Source organism: Procambarus clarkii, chromosome 27 (assembly GCF_040958095.1).
Source record: "Procambarus clarkii isolate CNS0578487 chromosome 27, FALCON_Pclarkii_2.0, whole genome shotgun sequence".
Lineage (NCBI taxonomy): Eukaryota > Metazoa > Arthropoda > Malacostraca > Decapoda > Cambaridae > Procambarus > Procambarus clarkii.
In genome coordinates this window covers 3,482,337-3,500,255 of record NC_091176.1, presented here as the reverse complement: position 1 = coordinate 3,500,255, position 17,919 = coordinate 3,482,337, and the positions used below count along the sequence as shown (strand labels likewise).

At 42.0% G+C, this 17,919-nt stretch overlaps 1 protein-coding gene across 2 annotated transcripts in view; it reads left to right on the top strand.

The window, feature by feature from the left end:
* LOC123762736 (uncharacterized) overlaps nucleotides 1-13,229 on the top strand; it is a 197,803-nt gene extending 184,574 nt beyond the window's left edge. For both annotated transcript variants that reach the window (XM_045749467.2, XM_045749466.2), the window contains exons 7-8: nucleotides 3,314-3,785; nucleotides 11,826-13,229. In XM_045749467.2, the coding sequence (XP_045605423.1) occupies nucleotides 3,314-3,785; nucleotides 11,826-11,941 (588 nt within the window). In that variant the 3' untranslated portion in view covers nucleotides 11,942-13,229. The remainder of the gene's footprint in view (nucleotides 1-3,313; nucleotides 3,786-11,825) is intronic.
* The last annotated feature ends 4,690 nt before the right edge of the window (nucleotides 13,230-17,919 follow it).

The window sequence follows — 17,919 nt, the reverse complement described above, 5'->3', positions numbered from 1 at the left end:
TCTGCCAAATATCCATAAAACTAAACCTGAATACAGCACACTCCTAGGAGCCCTCCTGGGGTTGAAAGCCATCGATGAGGTCCTTGATAAGAAAATCGCCGACCTTAAGAAGATGGATGGGAGGTTTGAGGATATTGATGCTCATGATACACTCTACCTCATCACCAGATGTCTGTCCCTCCCCAGGTTAACCTACTTTCTGAGGTGTTCACTATCTTACAGTAGCCAGAAACTAGGTGAGTATGACCGGTTACTGAAATCAATGCTAGAAAAAGCCCTTAACCTCTCTCTTGATGACCTACTGTGGAAACAAGCCTCTATTCCCGTAAGACTTGGGGGGCCTCGGAGTTTGAATTGCAACGCAAATCGCTGTTCCAGCCTTCCTGTCCTCCTCATCGGCATCCAACGACCTTGTGAAGTAAATTCTACCTGCCTACTTACATCAGCTGGCAGGTGTACATGATCCCAATTTTACACGCTGTGCCACCGAGTGGGCCTCTCGTGCAGGCCAATCACCTCAGCCACCATCCCCGAAAACCCACAACCAATCCAGCTGGGATGGCCTCGTTATAGACCAAGTTGCTGCAGAGTACCTGGGTGCTGTAACAACACAACACGACATTGCTCGCCTCACAGCAATAGCAGCCCCACATGCAGGGAATTTCCTGTTAGCAACCCCAATGTCGGCAACTGGCATGCGTCTCACACCACACGTCCTTCGAATTGCTGTGGCCCTCGCCTTGCTGCCCCAATCCACACCAGATATAGGTGCATTTGTGGCGAGGTGGTGGCTGACAGGTACGGCCACCATGGCCTACTCTGCCAAAGCAGAGAGAAAGAAAGAGAGCCCCGTTACCTAATGCCCCGTAACTCTGATGCTCTTATTGGTCGCCCGAATGGTATCACAGTGAACCCCTGGAAGAACGGCAAGCAGTTGGTATGGGACTACACGTGCGTATCAACCCTGGCTAACACCTACATTGACCTCGGTGTTGCACAACCAGGTGACACTGCCACCCACAGGGAAGCAGCCAAATCCCGTAAGTACAGAGAACTGGATCACTCCTACAATTGTGTCCCCATTGCTTCTGAGACACTCGGCGCCTGGGGTAAAAGTGCTACCAGTTTTTTGAAGGAACTGGGTTCTAAGCTCATTGAAACACCAAGGGACCCCTAGAGCTGCCAGCTTTCTTTTTCAGCGCCTCAGTGTGGCGATACAAAGGGGGAAATGCACACTGCATTCAGGGTTCCTGCCCGCCATCTGAGGAGCTGGAGGAACTCGACAACTTAAGATAACCATATTTGTACCCTATATGTAACTCCCTTTTGTAACAAAGTTCAAATAAAACAAATATATATGTGTATGTATGAAAGAATGGGGGTGGTAGGAGAAAATAATATTAATGTTCAGTGAGAAACCACAAGGTCTTCTCTGAATACTTTTTATTTTCTTCTCCGAGGCTATGGGTCCCCTCATTGGTACCAGAGATGGTACTCTCACAAACTATAATATATATATATATATATATAATATACTATGTATATATATATATATATATATATATATATGTCGTACCTAGTAGCCAGAACGCACTTCTCAGCCTACTATGCAAGGCCTGATTTGCCTAAGAAGCCAAGTTTTCATGAAATAATGTTTTTTTCGACTACCTAACCTACCTAACCTAACATAACCTAACTTTTTCGGCTACCTAACCTAACCTAACCTATAAAGATAGGTTAGGTTAGGTTAGGTAGGGTTGGTTAGGTTCGGTCATATATCTACGTTAATTTTAACTCCAATAAAAAAAAACTGACCTTATACATAATGAAATGGGTAGCTTTATCATTTCATAAGAAAAAAATTAGAGAAAATATATTAATTCAGGAAAACTTGGCTTATTAGGCAAATCGGGCCTTGCATAGTAGGCTGAGAAGTGCGTTCTGGCTACTAGGTACGACATATATATATATATAATATATATATATATATATGTCGTACCTAGTAGCCAGAACGCACTTCTCGGCCTACTATGCAAGGCCAGATTTGCCTAATAAGCCAAGTTTTCCTGAAATAATATATTTTCTCTAATTTTTTTCTTATGAAATGATAAAGCTACCCATTTCATTATGTATGAGGTCAATTTTTTTTTATTGGAGTTAAAATTAACGTAGATATATGACCGAACCTAACCAACCCTACCTAACCTAACCTAACCTATCTTCATAGGTTAGGTTAGGTTAGGTAGCCGAAAAAGTTAGGTTAGGTTAGGTTAGGTAGGTTAGGTAGTCGAAAAACAATTAATTCATGAAAACTTGGCTTATTAGGCAAATCGGGCTTTGCATAGTAGGCTGAGAAGTGCGTTCTGGCTACTAGGTACGACATATATATATATATATATATATATATATATATATATATATATATATATATATATATATATATATATATATATATATATATATATATATATATATATATATATATATATATAATATATATATAATATATATATAATATATATATATATATATATATATTATATATATATAATATATATATAATATATATATATATATATATATATATATATATATATATATATATATATATATATATATATATATATATATATATAATATATATATATATATATATATATATATATATATATATATATATATATATATATATATATATATATATATATATAATATATATATAATATATATATAATATATATATATATATATATATATATATATATATGTCGTACCTAGTAGCCAGAACGCATTTCTCAGCCTACTATGCAAGGCCCGATTTGCCTAATAAGCCAAGTTTTCATGAATTAATTATTTTTCGGCTACCTTACCTACCTAACCTAACCTACCTAACTTTTTCGGCCACCTAACCTAACCTAACCTATTAAGATAGGTTAGGTTAGGTTAGGTAGGGTTGGTTAGGTTCGGTCATATATCTACGTTAATTTTAACTCCAATAAAAAAAAATTGACCTCATACGTAATGAAATGGGTAGCTTTATCATTTCAAAAGAAAAAAAATTGAGAAAATATATTAATTCATGAAAACTTGGCTTATTAGGCAAATCGGGCCTTGCATAGTAGGCTGAGAATTGTGTTCTGGCTACTAGGTACGACATATATATATATATATAATATATATATAATATATATATATATATATATATATATATATATGTATATAATATATATATATATTTATATTTATATTTTTAATGAAGGATTCGAATTAGGGTTTAGGGTCTTACGCTCTACATAATCGTTTTACATTGCAGATTCTAAATGGAACAGGCACGGCTGTCAAAAATCCCCAAGATAATCAAGAGGAATTAGACGACACATACATTGATATTCGTCACCTATACTCCTCACCTGTTCCATTTAAAGATGAATCTGTCCCTTTGACCCAGTTAACATCAGTCAAAACTCCCAATTGTAAAAATAACTGCAGTTCAATGAAAAAAAAGAAAAGCAAGCCAACTTTCAAAGCCAAGGCATCAGTGAGGAGTTCCCTGAAACAAACACTTAAAATTCCATGTAAAATTTCATTAATTGCTACCAAGAAGATATTCGAAGATCCTTGTGATGAAGAAGAGGAAGAGGAAGAGATTGACATGGACTATGAAGAACATTACCAAGACTGGGAAGGACCACTCGTTGAACCTGTTGGTCTCCTCAGATCTCCAATGTTTTCCCCCACAAGTCCAGAGTTTCCTGACATACGTCACCTCGTTGTTAGGAAAGAAGGTACAGTAAGAGCAATTTCAGTTTGTATTTATGCTTAAGATTTTATTATTTTGCTTGAACCAATACAAACTAGAAATCTCAGAATGACTTAGAATTTAATGACTACAGTACTTTACACAAAATACCAAAGATTTACTAGTTCTTCATTGTTTATACTGTACAGTTTTTGTTTTGTCTAATTATTGTATTAATATTACAGTATCAAAATCTAAAAATGAAAGATAGTTGAACATGAAACAAAAATAATTGTATTGGAATGTTCAATTGCTGTTGGAGTTAAAAAAAATAAAATTTAATCTCTTGTGGAGCAGGATTGGCTGTGTCATTCTTCAGGCTAGTCACATTATATATTTAAGAAGAAGAGTTCTCTTACCTTCCTTTGTGTGAGGCACAAATTAATCAACTTGGTTCTAGTATCTTGCCATAGAGCAAAAATTTCATTTATCCATCATTTTGATGTAATGGTATATTGCTTTCTTAGAAGGCGATAGTGTATGTTTAACGTTTTGCAGATTTAAGAAAAGTTATTTTATATCACCCTTCGTAGCACTTGCCCAAGGAAATCATGTAAAAGGAGATGGCTTTTTAAATTTCATTTACCCCTTCGGTTATAACCAAAGAGGTAAATGAATATAACCGAAGGGCAGAATTGATTCCTGGTCTGGTCGGTGGGGTTACCCGTACTTCTTTCCCCTGGTCCAGATGTTGCTTTGGGTTCTGGCTCAGTTGGAGTTTTACTATGGGAAAGTAGTCCTCTTGGGCCCTTGGTTTCAGGCGCTGCTTGTTTTTTCCACCGTGGCATTTTCCGCGGCTCGAGCCTCTTCCAGCAGATCAAACTGGTACGAGGCTGGTTCGGTCTTCTCCGCTCTTCGCGTGTGACCTTTTTGATGCTGGTGTATCACCATCTGTATAGTGATCAGGTGGCCTCGTTGATGGTGTCCCATCTGAGAACTTTGTCTCGGCAAAGTTTCTGAAGTTTCCTGGCGTTCGTCTGCCATTTTCTCTCTCTTCTTAGGTTGTCTTCTATTTCTGATCGGGTTGTCTTGTCCTTTCTTTCTTGGCTTTTTCAGGAACGTCATTTGATGCCGAACACTGCTGCCTCGTATCATGCAGCGCTGTTGGAGCCATCTCCAGCTTGCCTTCGGGGTGGATGTCATTTCTGCCCTGTTCTGTAAGCTTTCTTGTGCTTTGTTTCACCTCCGGCTTGCTCAAATGCCACCCAAGCTGTCCTGATCCTTGGACAGAGTGCTCTCCTATCTCTCTTCTCCTTGGTTCGTGGTGGCCTCTTTGGTTCAAGATTGTTTTTCCAGGGCTCTCTTTCTGTGGGGGTCGGGTTGGTGAGCTTCATGCTCTCCTCCAGCACAGGGGTTTCTGCTCTTTCGGTCCTGGTAATTGGTTTGTTCATTTGCAGCCTTCTCCTTCTTTTCTGATGAAGAAAGACACGTCTGCTTTCTGGAGGGGTCCTTGGGTCATTGATACTTGGTTCGTCAGGCGGGGTGCATCATGTGTTGTGTCCGGTGGCGGCTCTTCACCGTTACCTGCGCACCTCGGGTTCTGTGGCTGGGGATACGCTTTGGGTTGATCCGGTTTCCCTCGTTCCCTGTTCCAGGGCTCGGGTCTCCCAGGTCATCTGCAGGATTATTAAGTCTAGCCAGCCTGTGGTCTATCCTCAGGCCCATGACATTCAAAAGTTTACTGCATTGGCTGCCATCTTCGGCAACATGTCTTGGGCTGATGTTCGGGCACGGGGATTTTTGAGGTCGAACAGGGTCCTAGCTGCCCGTTCTTTGGTCAACATTCCTGGTCCTGGACGTTCGTGTGTGGCTTAGGGTCACAGGTTGCAGCCAGTTGTCTTGTCTTCGAGTTGAGGAGTGTGTGTGGCGGCAGCCTCCCGGGCATGTCCCTCTTTTCCTTATCTTTAGTTATGTAGCTTCAGGGAGCTGGAGGGGCTTCCCACAGAAAACCAGCATCGAATGTAATAATGAAATGCTATTTTCTGGGGGGAGTCCCTTCGGCTCCCCAGAGCTTGCTAGGCTGATATGCTAATAATTTCCCGCATCCAACCGATGCGGGCGGCCCTAGCGGCTTACCTCCTGCGTGACCCAAATTACGCCTCGGTGATGGATCTGTCGTCTTTCAGGTTTGGGACTTCGTTCTCTTTCTGGGTCCGTTACGAGGTTCCGGAGTCATCCTGGCTAGCGGACTGTCCTATTTTTGCCTTGGAGGCCTGGCATTCTTTCTGTCATTCCCGCATCAGTGCATGTTCCTGGGGGGGCGACCTTGAGCACCTCAATAAGTGCTTGTTTGCTCCTGCCCTTCCCCGGGATGTTGGCGTTCTGCAGCTCCATGTGCAGGTTCCCTCTCTTTCGGCTGCGCAGGTGGTCGAAAATTTGCACGCCAGGGGCCTCTTGGCTTCGGCCTTGCGATTCTTTTCCCTCCTGGAGCTATCTTTGGACTGGCTTGGGGAGGATGTAGGGGCGCTTGGGGCCGCTCCAGGGTCCGGTGCCTTGGGCTCGGCTGCTCGCGCGTTGGCTGCCTTGTTGAAGCTGTTTGCGCCGATCTTGCGGGATGCAGTTGCCCAGTTTTATGCTTCCTGGCTTGCGTGTCAATAGGCGGTGCTTGCCTTCTCTGGAATCGGCCTGGCCCCTGGCTCTTAGGATGTCTTCGCCCTTTTGTCCTCTGCTTTTTGCTCCTGTGGCCGTAGCGCAGTATATTCAGGCTGCTTCGGCCAGTTGCCGTCTGATATTGGACTTGTTGGTTCTCTGGGGGTCCGGGGAAAGGGGGAGGGGCTCTACCTTGGAGAGGTCATGCCAGGGCTCAGGGTTCCTCTCATCGTGGTAGGCCACTGACGCCAGGTTTGGGCTTGGCTTTGCCTTCAGACCCGCCTTCGGCTGGTCGGTGCGGTGTTTGCCCTGTGCGGGGGTTCTGGGTCTTGTAAGGGGCGCCGGCCCTTTCGCTGTTTGCCCTGTGCAGGGGTTCTGGGTCTCGTAAGGGGCGCCGGCCCTTTCGCTGTTCCCCCTGTGCGGGGGGTTCTGGGTCTCGTAAGGGGCGCCGGCCCTTTCGCTGTTCGCCCCATTGACGGGTCGATGAGGGGGGAGGCTTACGCTGTTTGCTCACGCCTGGTCCCACGATTTAGTTGCATTTCAGATCGTTTCCTTCAGCCTGCATTGGCGTTGGGTGGCCCCTCTTCCTTCGGGGGCTTCAGGGCTGGCATTGCAGGCTTCTTCTCCTGCGCTCCGTCGAGTCGTCTTAGAGTGGGTTCGTTTGGGCGTCGTCAAAACGACGTCATCCTTCAGATGGATTTCCCGTTTGTTTCCAGTGCCAAAACAGGACTGTGGGGACCTGAGGTTCATTCTGGACTTGTCCCATCTGAACCCCTGGGTTCATTGCCCCTCTTTTCGGATGACTACGCTGTCTCAGGTTCGGCTCCTATTGGAGCTGGGTTCTTGGATGGTGTCCCTGGACCTCCGGGACGCTTACTGGCATGTCTCGATTCATCTGGGGTTCAAGGACTGGCTCGGTTTTGTTGTGGGGTGTCGAGGTTACCGCTTTCGTTGTCTCCCGTTCGTGTTGAAGCTGGCACCTTGCTTGTTCACGTGCCTTACGCGGGTTGTCGGGGCCCGTCTGCGTCTTCTAGGTGTTCAAGTGTTGGCCTACCTCGACGACTGGCTGGTTTGGAATCCCAGCCGGTCCAGTTGTCTGCTAGCCAGGGATTTGGTTCTTTCCCAGCTCGCCGGGTTCGGGTTTTTGGTGAACTGGAGGAACTCCCATCTGGTGCCCTCCCAGGTTTGGTCCTGGCTGGGTCTTGTGTGGGACTCTCAGACCGCTTCCTTGTCTCTTCCTCTGGATTCTCTTCTGCTGCTGCAGTCGCGCTTGTGCCTGTTTCTGAGGGGCTCCCAGGTCACCCGGCGGTTGCTCAAGGGTTTGTGTGGGAGCCAGAACTTCGCGATGTTGGTCTACCTGCCAGGTCGGGTTTGGCTTCGTCGGCTGTTCTGGTTCCTTCGGGGACGCCCTTTCCGCCTCTCTTGCGATCACTGGGTTCGACCCCCGGGGCCCTTGTGTCGGCTGCTGCATCGCTGGCTTCCTCCTCGGGTTTTTCAGGGTTTGGTGCCGTGGTGCCTGCCCGAGCCCTCGCTCGATGTGTTCACGGACGCCTCATCTCTCAGTTGGGGCTTTGTGACGTGTGCTCACCAGGCCGGCCAGGGGCGGTGGGGTCCGTCCTTCCGTCAAGCCCACAGCATGGTGCGGGAGTTCGCAGCGGTGTGGTTTGCGCTTCAGAGGATTTGGGTCGCCCACGGGTCGACGATCCGTCTTCATTCGGACTGCTCCTTGGTGGTTCATTGCCTGAACCGAGGGGTTCGATGCAATCCTGGGCTTTTTGAGGCTGGTCCCTTCGGGTGACTCGTCTGCTGAATTCTCGGGGTTTGGCTCTCCTGGCCGTTCACGTGCAGGGAGTGTGCAACGTCTTGGCCGACGGCCTGTCCCGTTTCGTTTCCCTCTCCACGGAATGGACGGTTGACGCTGACTCCTTCAGTTGGCTTTGCCGGACGTTCGGTCGCCCCGAGGTGGACCTTATCACGTCGGTGTGGTCGCGGCGCCTTCCCCTGTATGTGGCGCCCTTCACCAACTGCGAGGCCATCGGGGTCAATGCCTTTCGGCAGGACTGGTCGAGGTGGGGGTTCCTGTACCTCTTTTCCCCAGTTCAGCTGTTGCTCCAGGTCCTGACTTGCTTGGAGACTTACCAGGGGAGAGTTGTCCTCTTGGCCCCGTGGTGGCCGGCCCAGCCATGGTTTCAGGTGCTGCTTGCTCGGTGTCCGAAACCGAAGGTTTTCCCGCCACTCCGCCTTTTCCAGCAGATCGGACCGGAACGTCACGTGGCTAATTCGATCTTCTCCTCGAGTCTTCGCGTATGGTATTTTTGGCTCAAGCTTATCATCATCTCTATGGTGATCAGGTGGCTTCCTTGTTAGTGTCCCACCTGTGGGTTTCATCTCGGCAGCAGTACGAAGTTTCCTGGCGGTCCTTCCATTTCTTCCTACGTCTTCGTCGTTGTACTTCGCTTTGTGTTAGGGTGGTGTTGTCCTTTCTCTCTTGGTTGTTCCAGGACCGTCACCTTATGCCTAACACTGTCGCCTCGTATCATGTGGCGCTGGCGGAGCCGCTTCAGCTTGCTTTCGGTATTGATGTTACTTCTGCACCGTTTTGCAACCCATCTCAGGCGTTGTTTCACCTCCAACCTGCTCATGTGCCGCCTGAGCCGTTCTGGTCCTTGGAAAGAGTGCTCTCTTATCTTTCTTCTTCTCGGTTTGTTGTGGCCCCTTCGGTTCAGGATTGTTTCTCCAAGGCTCTTTTTCTGTTGGCATTGGCCTCTGGGGGTTGGGTTGGTGAGCTTCATGCTCTCCTCCAGCGCAGGGGTTTCTGCTCTTTCGATCTTCATGATAGTTTTGTTCGTTTGCAGCCGTCTCCTTCTTTTCTGGCAAAGAATAAGACTGCTGCTTTCCGAAGGGGTCCCTGGATTGTGGATGCTTGGTTGGTTAGGCCGGGGGTGCATCATGTTTTGTGTCCGATTGCAGCTCTTCGCCGTTATTTGCGTGCTACGGATTCTGTGTCCGGGGACGCGCTTTGGGTTGATCCAGTTTCCCTTCTTCCCTGTTCACGGGTGAGGGTCTCCCAGGTCGTCCGCAGTTATTAAGGCTAGCCAGCCTGTGGTCTATCCCTGTTCCCATGACATTCGTAAGTTCGCTGCTCTTGCTGCCTTCTGTGGCAACATGTCCTGGGTTGACATTCGGGCGCAGGGTTTTTGGCGGTCTAACAGGGTCCTGGCTGCTCGTTACCTTGTGAATGTCCCTGGGCCTAGTCAGGCCTGTGTCGCTTTGGGTCGGCGGTTACAGCCAGTTGTCTCGACTTCGAGTTGAGGAGTCAGCAGTACCGCCTCCTGGGTAAGTCCCTATGTTTTTTTCGCTGAGGGTAGATAGCTCCGGGGAGCTGAAAGGGCTCCCCCCAGAAAACCAGCGTTGAATGTAATGAAATGCCATTTTCTGGGTGAGACCCGGAGGCTCCCGGCATCTTTCCCTCCATCTGGTCGGCGTTTTTCTCTTGTTTTAACATCCAGCCTAAAGGGTGGATAGCTGGCGTGTGGAGTCTGGGGCTCCCCCTTCCCCCTCCCAGGGAGGGGGGTTATCGTGAGATGATTTCGGGGCTTTTTAGTGTCCCCGCGGCCTGGTCCTCGACCAGGCTCCACCCCCAGGAAGCAGTCCGTGACAGCTGACTAACACCCAGGTACCTATTTTACTGCTAGGTAACAGGGGCATAGGGTGAAAGAAACTCTGCCCATTGTTTCTCGCCGGCGCCTGGGATCGAACCCGGAACCACAAGATCACAAGTCCAGTGTGCTGTCTGCTCGGCCGACCGGCTCCCACCGGGGAGACCGAGGAGCTACACAGACAGCGGCGCGGCAATGTGTGACGTCATGATCATTTGCTCGTTTTGTTTAGGGGAGTTCTATCCACTTGTTCGGCTTTTGGTAGCTATATTTTCACCAGAATAGGGGTTTGTTTTGGAATGCTTACCTTTCTGGATGCCTGACCCAGTCGATGGCAGACATAGAATGCTTCCAACCACCCGGAGGGGGGGGGGGGGCGTTCTATAGGCCATTGCTCCCCTTGCTTCTTTTGAGGGAGCCAGGTTCTGGCTCGTGGTCCCCAGTAGGCCCATTGAACTCCATACACATGACTGATGCCAAGGTCTGACATTAGCATATCAGCCTAGTAAGGTCCGTGGAGCCTCCGGGTCTCACCCAGAAAATGGCGTTTCATTACATTCAACACTGGTTTCTGGGTTAACCCCGGAGGCTTGCTGGCACCCTCCCTCTCTGATCGGCAGTTTTCGTGTTGTTTTAATTCTTAACCCTTGAACTTGAGTTGCTGGGTAGCCGGCACGAGGTGGTCTGGGGCCCCCCTCTCCCCTCACCGGAGAGGGGAGGGCTGCGCGGCGGGAAGGTGAGACATTTTGCTTGTTTCCTTGGGAATTGAGGGAGTTCTGCCTCTGTGTTTGGTTTTCAGTTGTAATTTTCCTACCATGTGGGGTCTGTTTTGTTATGCCTACCTTTTTGGGTGCCTAACCCCGGTCGATGGCGGATAAGGAAAACCCCCAACCACAAGGGGGTTTTCCAGGGGCCATTGCTCTCTGTGTCTCTTTGAAGGGGGCCAGGTTCTGGCTTGTGGTCCTCTTTAGGCTGAACATGCTCTGGTCTACTTTATTGCATATTAGCCCAATAGCTCCAGGGAGCCTCTGTGGCTCACCCAGAAAATGGCATTTCATTACATTCATCGCTGGTTTTTTTACTCTAGAGTTTTCATGTTTATGGCAAACCATTACCTGACATATGTACATAAGGGTCCATATTACCCACCTCTTTGTGCAGCCCTTGACCTGCCTCTCTCTTTATCTTATTCTTCTTAACCAGAGCTTCTGTTGCCCTCGCCATTATCCTTTTTAAACTTAATCTACTCTCAACCTCTCGTATTCAAGTACTGTGTTATTTTATCGGATTTATATATTTACTTCTTTAATATTTTCTTCTTTTACTATATAAATACAGAGCTTTAATTTCATAAAAGATTTTTTTTACATTTTAAATGCATTATTGTTATATTTTTGTCACAATATGCACAGTACAAGAATTGTTACTGAGAAGCTCTTGAAAGACTTGTCACATTATCCCTTACAAGTGCTAACATCTGAAGTAGGATAAATATAGAAATTCATAGGAAAATTTAAGATTTATTCATTGAAAATGACAGTGTGTTTTGGAATGAGTTGCATTATACTGAAGGGCTCAGTGCAAAGCAGAAAAACTGTATGGTATTGGTGTATGGGTGTATCATATGACCTATTGATAAGGTTGAAAATATATACTCGGGTATTGTTGAATAGTGTGTCTTTGGTGGGTTACCATTCTATCTGATGGGGAAAAGGAAATACAGCTGCAGACTTTAATCTATTTAAAATTCTATTTACTATAAATTAATTTCTTAACAGATGTGTGTTGGCACCAACGAGCTCAAGAAGTTGCCGAGCAGGTGTACCGCCCATTAACCTATGCCCAAGTGTTGCGTCTTCACCTCACACCCCTAACTCGAGCCCTTGGTGTATAGAGCAGTCTAACCCTACAAGTTGTTTTTGTGACAGAATTTGTGATTAATAGGGCACCTCACACAAATCCCAGTGCATTACTGTAGATCAATAATGATGTCTTGGCTGTAATTTTCTTTGATAGCCACTTAAGTACCAATACATTGTCTGACATGTATAAATTCTTCATTATGCAGTTAAATAAGAATATTCTGAGTGTGAAGTAACTTTACCTTATTCACTGCCAGGTCCTCAGGTGGCAGTATAAGCAACAATTTTCTATGTATGGGTACTACAGGGGCAGTGATTGCAAATTGCAGTCAATTATCTTCTTCCATAGAGCTGTCCATACAGATGTGACAATCTTCCTCATGCACATAAATATTATGTAAAAGTACATTTGGTGATCCAGTTTATCTTTCCCGCTTTATTTAAAGCTCTTTATAAATATTACCAAAGTTTTATTTTTCATTAATTTAGATGTGTAAAACATATTTTCTATTCCAGCTAAATTATTTATGGCAATTATAATACAGTATCTGAAAATAGGTATACGAAAGTATCGAGTGCTAAGAAAGTATTATGTATTTGTGCATGGTTAACACAGACTACGTGGTGCTAAGGAATCATAAATAGGATAAGATACTATAGTCTTTGACATCTGTGAATTGTTTTTAAAACTGCAGAGAATAAAATAAACAGTGAAATTCTTTTAACAACACACAATATTGTAGGTACTCCAGCAAAGAGCTTTGTACAAAAATCACATTTAGTACAGCGATCCCTTGAGTCTACTGTATTAATATTAGTATAATTCGAGAATGTATCAATGGCATATTTTAAACTTTTATGTATTTGGAGTGTCAAACCAATAAAATGTATCTGAAATATAAGCTCCTTATATTGAATGGTTGACATTAGGAGCATTTGGTTGCACAATGCATTCCACTAGGGGTTCAGGGTGTACAGTTTTTAGCTTCTGGAAGATGCTGAGTTTCATGCAAATCTTATTATTCATTACATGTTTTGTTTATTATCAGTTGATACTTTTTAGTTTACTTTTTGCCTGTTCAATACCAAAATAGATTAATTTTAATGAACATGTCTATTGTTGTCAGTATCTCAGAGGCTATATGACTGTATTAATGTTACCAGGGATTATTCTGAAAAAAACTGTCCCCTACTAACGTTTGCTCTTTAAGTAGTGCCAGTAATAGTTGAGTACTTTGAATTCTTATCATTCCTGTTTCACTTTAATAATCAGCCCAAAAACTTGGGCTGGACGGTAGAGTCACGGTCTCACTTCGTGCAGGTCGGCGTTCAATCCCCGACCATCCAAGTGGTTGGGCACCATTCCTTTCCACTGTCCCATCCCAAATCCTTATGCTGACCCCTTCCCAGTGCTATATAGTCTTAAAGGCTTGGCACTTTCCCCTGATAATTCCCTTCCATTCTATAATAATCATTAAAGTTTGAACTGATAATACAGCAGTTAAGCATTTAAATTTTATGATACTTGTATAATGCAAGATGATTTAACTCAGGAATTATGCATGAGAATGTGTACATGTAAGTCAGGTTAGACGTCCCTGTTGAGGGCTCTCGTGCTCATCTTATATTAATGGTAACTCTATTACCGGATTTAATTATTGCTGCTGTTCTAGCTGATGTGGCCAGGTACATTGTTTATTCCTTTAGTAAATTCTTCAATCATTTGAGTGAAACTGATTCTGTGTGATTAGTATTTGACTATTCAATTTTGCAAGTGGTAGCGTAATGCATGTACTTAATAAAATGAAAATTAACTAATATTAGCATACAACTTTCAGCCATGAACGAAAAAATGAAATGGCATAAAACTATACAGGAAAGAATTCTCTGCATTTGCTTTTGTCTAAATTTTTGTAACATCCTAGATTTTTAATATTCAGCATTTATTGTCTAAAGTTTGTACACAAACCTCATGTCAAGGTTCAAATTAGAAGACCGGTGCAGCATTAGTGTGACATTATAGGACAAAAAAATGCCCATTTATTCAGTAATATGAAGGTTATGCTTGGCATGCATGAGGTGTTGGGCTGTTCCCTTTACCACAACACTCATGTTGGTCTGAGAAGACTCGTGCTATTTGACATTTACATTTTCTGCTGATGATATTGCATCTACTTAAATTTTCTTTTAATTTTTATTACTGATATTGTATATACCCGTGTTGTAGCAGAGATTGTTGGTGTGCAGTTGTGCTCTCACTCTCACACTCCAACTCATTACCTTTACTATCAGTTTACAATGATTTAAAAGATATATTTCTGATTTTATTTTAGTTTCTTACATGTCTTGTGTTCATAAATTTTATTTATTGTTTTAAATGTAATACAGAATAAGCTCTGAAAAGGTTCAAAGCTTAGATGTACAGTAGTACAAAGGAGGTAGAACTGAAATTGACAGTAGCTTGTAAATAAAATGTCTCTGAAGTATTGCTCTTCGAAGAAATCACTTTGTTAATATGGATTATTTTTATATAATCAGCTTATTTTCAGTAGCCCCATTGAGTTCCTTATATGGTTTTTGCTCAAGAGAACAAAGTCTAAACACTTTAACCATTGCTAGTCCATGAACAAGCATTGTTTATACACTACACTTGTATAGGAAGTGAAGCAGCACGTATTGAAGAGGCTCTGCTCACTCACTAAACTGTACAGAAAAGGATGAGGATTTTGCAGGTCTGATTTGCCATGCATTATTGTACTATATATAAATATACATGTCTTTTTGAAATTTTTAAAGACATGGTTAGTCATCAGTTGTTATGATAGCTATGGAGGAGTGGATGAGTATTGCTTTCTGTGATAAGGCTGTGTGGTGTTGTGCAAGGAATAAAGTACTATTAGTAATGGAGAAAGGTTACATTTTAAGAAATAATGGAATTACTACTAAAACTATATTTGTAACTTACTGAATATTGGAGAAGGCATTGCAGCTAAGTTGTTTTAGCATAATGATAAAAATAATCGTTTATATGTTGCCTGAAGAACCAGAAATTGAAGCTTATTACATAGTCATTTATAAATGTTTAATTAATTTACCTTTCACTTTGCAACTTGCATAATGGAATTATATCAGTAACTAAATGATATAAAATTGGATACCATTTTTTTTAAATACACACATTATACATATATGTGTGTGTATTTGTGTATTATATAATATATATATACAGTATATATATATATATATATATATAATATATATATATATATATATATATATATATATATATATATATATATATATATATATATGTCGTACCTAGTAGCCAGAACTCACTTCTCAGCCTACTATTCAAGGCCCGATTTGCCTAATAAGCCAAGTTTTCCTGAATTAATATATTTACTATAATTTTTTTCTTATGAAATGATAAAGCAACCCTTTTCTCTATGTATGAGGTCAATTTTTTTTTATTTGAGTTAAAATTAACGTAGATATATGACCGAACCTAACCAACCCTACCTAACCTAACCTAACCTATATTTATAGGTAAGGTTAGGTTAGGTAGCCAAAAAAAGCTAGGTTAGGTTAGGTTAGGTAGGTTAGGTAGACGAAAAAACATTAATTCATGAAAACTTGGCTTATTAGGCAAATCGGGCCTTGAATAGTAGGCTGAGAAGTGCGTTCTGGCTATTAGGTACGACATATATATATATATATATATATATATATATATATGTATATATATATGTCGTACCTAGTAGCCAGAACGCACTTGTCAGCTTACTATGCAAGGCCCAATTTGCCTAATAAGCCAAGTTTTCATGAATTAATTGTTTTTCGACTACCTAACCTACCTAGCCTAACCTAACCTAACTTTTTCGGCTATCTAACCTAACCTAACCTATAAAGATAGGTTAGGTTAGGTTAGGTAGGGTTGGTTAGGTTTGGTCATATATCTACGTTAATTTTAACTCCAATAAAATCATATTGACCTCATACACTATTAAATGGTTAGCTTTATCATTTCATAAGAAAAAAATTAGAGAAAATATATTAATTCGGGAAAACTTGGCTTATTAGGCAAATCGGGCCTTGCATAGTAGGCTGAAAAGTGCGTTCTGGCTACTAGGTACGACATATATATATATGTATATATATATATATATTATATATAAATAAAATGGTGCCTTTGTACTTGAAAAGTGATTGTTGTTGGTTGATAAGGAACTAAAGCCAAAGCCATTTTACTATACCCTGCAAGTGTTGGTACTATTGTATGTTTTATGTTGAAAGTAATTTTAAGTTTATTTTCATGTTCTATACTAATGTTTTTTAGTTTATTATCTATTCACAGTTATGGGGAACTTATGCCCTCCTAAATGTTGAATTGTACCAAGTAGGAATTTTCTGTCTCTTCTATTATAGCATTATCATCTTTGTGTTTACTAGTTACCAACAAATAATATAACTTATGTCTACTGTGTTTGAATAAAATGATCTCTATTCATTTAAAAGTACAAAAAAATAAAAATCTCAATGTTAATGTCAAGAATGTATGAATTTCCTCACAAGTGTTTGTTTCTTTGATCTACTAAGATGTAGAGTATAAGGAAATGTGTAAGCATTTTCTGTCAATTAATGGAGAAAGTATGCAAGTTATGGTTTTGTAACGCGTTTAAGGTAAACATATTTTACAAACATTTCTGAAATTTATATAAAAGTAGATATACAATTTCTGTGACTATATATTTATATGAATGGGATGTACTGCTGGCTTTTATATTGTGCTGAACAAATTAGATAATAATTGATTATTGAACTTGTACATATAGAACTATTATTGTACTGCCAAGAACAACCATATAAGAACATTTGGATTGGCCCAGAATGTATTTTTTGATGTTAATTATAGATACAGTATAAGAGCATAATAAATGACAGACTGTGGACCGAGTTTAACTTTTCCCTTTTCCTGTATATTCCCGAGATAGTGATAGTTTGATTTCCAGCTGAATAATAATACATTAGCACTATCTGCAGGCAAAGCAAATTAATATATATAGGTAGTAAGGTTAGAAAAGTACAGTAGTAGTTAACTGCAAATTTCATTTTATGCATTTATATATTTTAAATGTTATAAATCTTGCAGAAAGTTATACAGGAATACCATTATTAGTTGCTGTATGTGAAACCTGTTAAGTTTATCTATTTTGTTGTAGCCAGAGGCAAGACTGGCTGTGCAGTCATATATTCAGTTACTGGCTAGACTCGGTGCTGTTTAACCTAATGTAAGTGACAAGACATCATCCACTGCCATGCAATAGAGATAAGACTTCAAGAACTATATTATCTGTAGTTCAGCCATGTAGCGTGATGTTGCCATAACAGACTTCTGACATTTGTACTTCATCCACTTGTACATAAAAAGAAAAGCACAGTAGCAGTATACAGGCAAAATTGCTAGACTTTTACGTCTACTTCCACCACATGTTTGCTGCAGGTATAGAAAAAGCACTGCTCTTGCTTCAGCAACTGTGCTTAAGAGAAATAGAACATATTGGTTAAACATAGAACATAAAGAACATAGTCTTTTATATTGAAACAATGTGTGAAGAAGCCATGTGTGGTGTAGTGGTCAGCTCACTTCCATTGCATGCAAAAGGATCTGGATTTTTATATGGGGAACTAAGACATTTGGCAGATCATGTTATGGTTCACCTATGATTTCCCAGAGTTCGAGGACAGAAAGCCTGTTTATGTTATATAGATGTCAGGAAGTAAACTGTTCCCAGTGGGCACATTATCCAAGAGCAACAGCAATTCAATGCCAAATAAATATCTCCCAACATTAATTCAGCTCTGAATTAACACTGATAATGTTGAGTTACCTTTGAATTAATATTGATAATGTTAATTCAGAGTTGAACAAATGCCCCTTTTGGATATTGTGCCAATTTTATAGGTGCCGGAGCTCTGATGGGCCTGAAAAGCCTGTCATTTCCTATCCTGT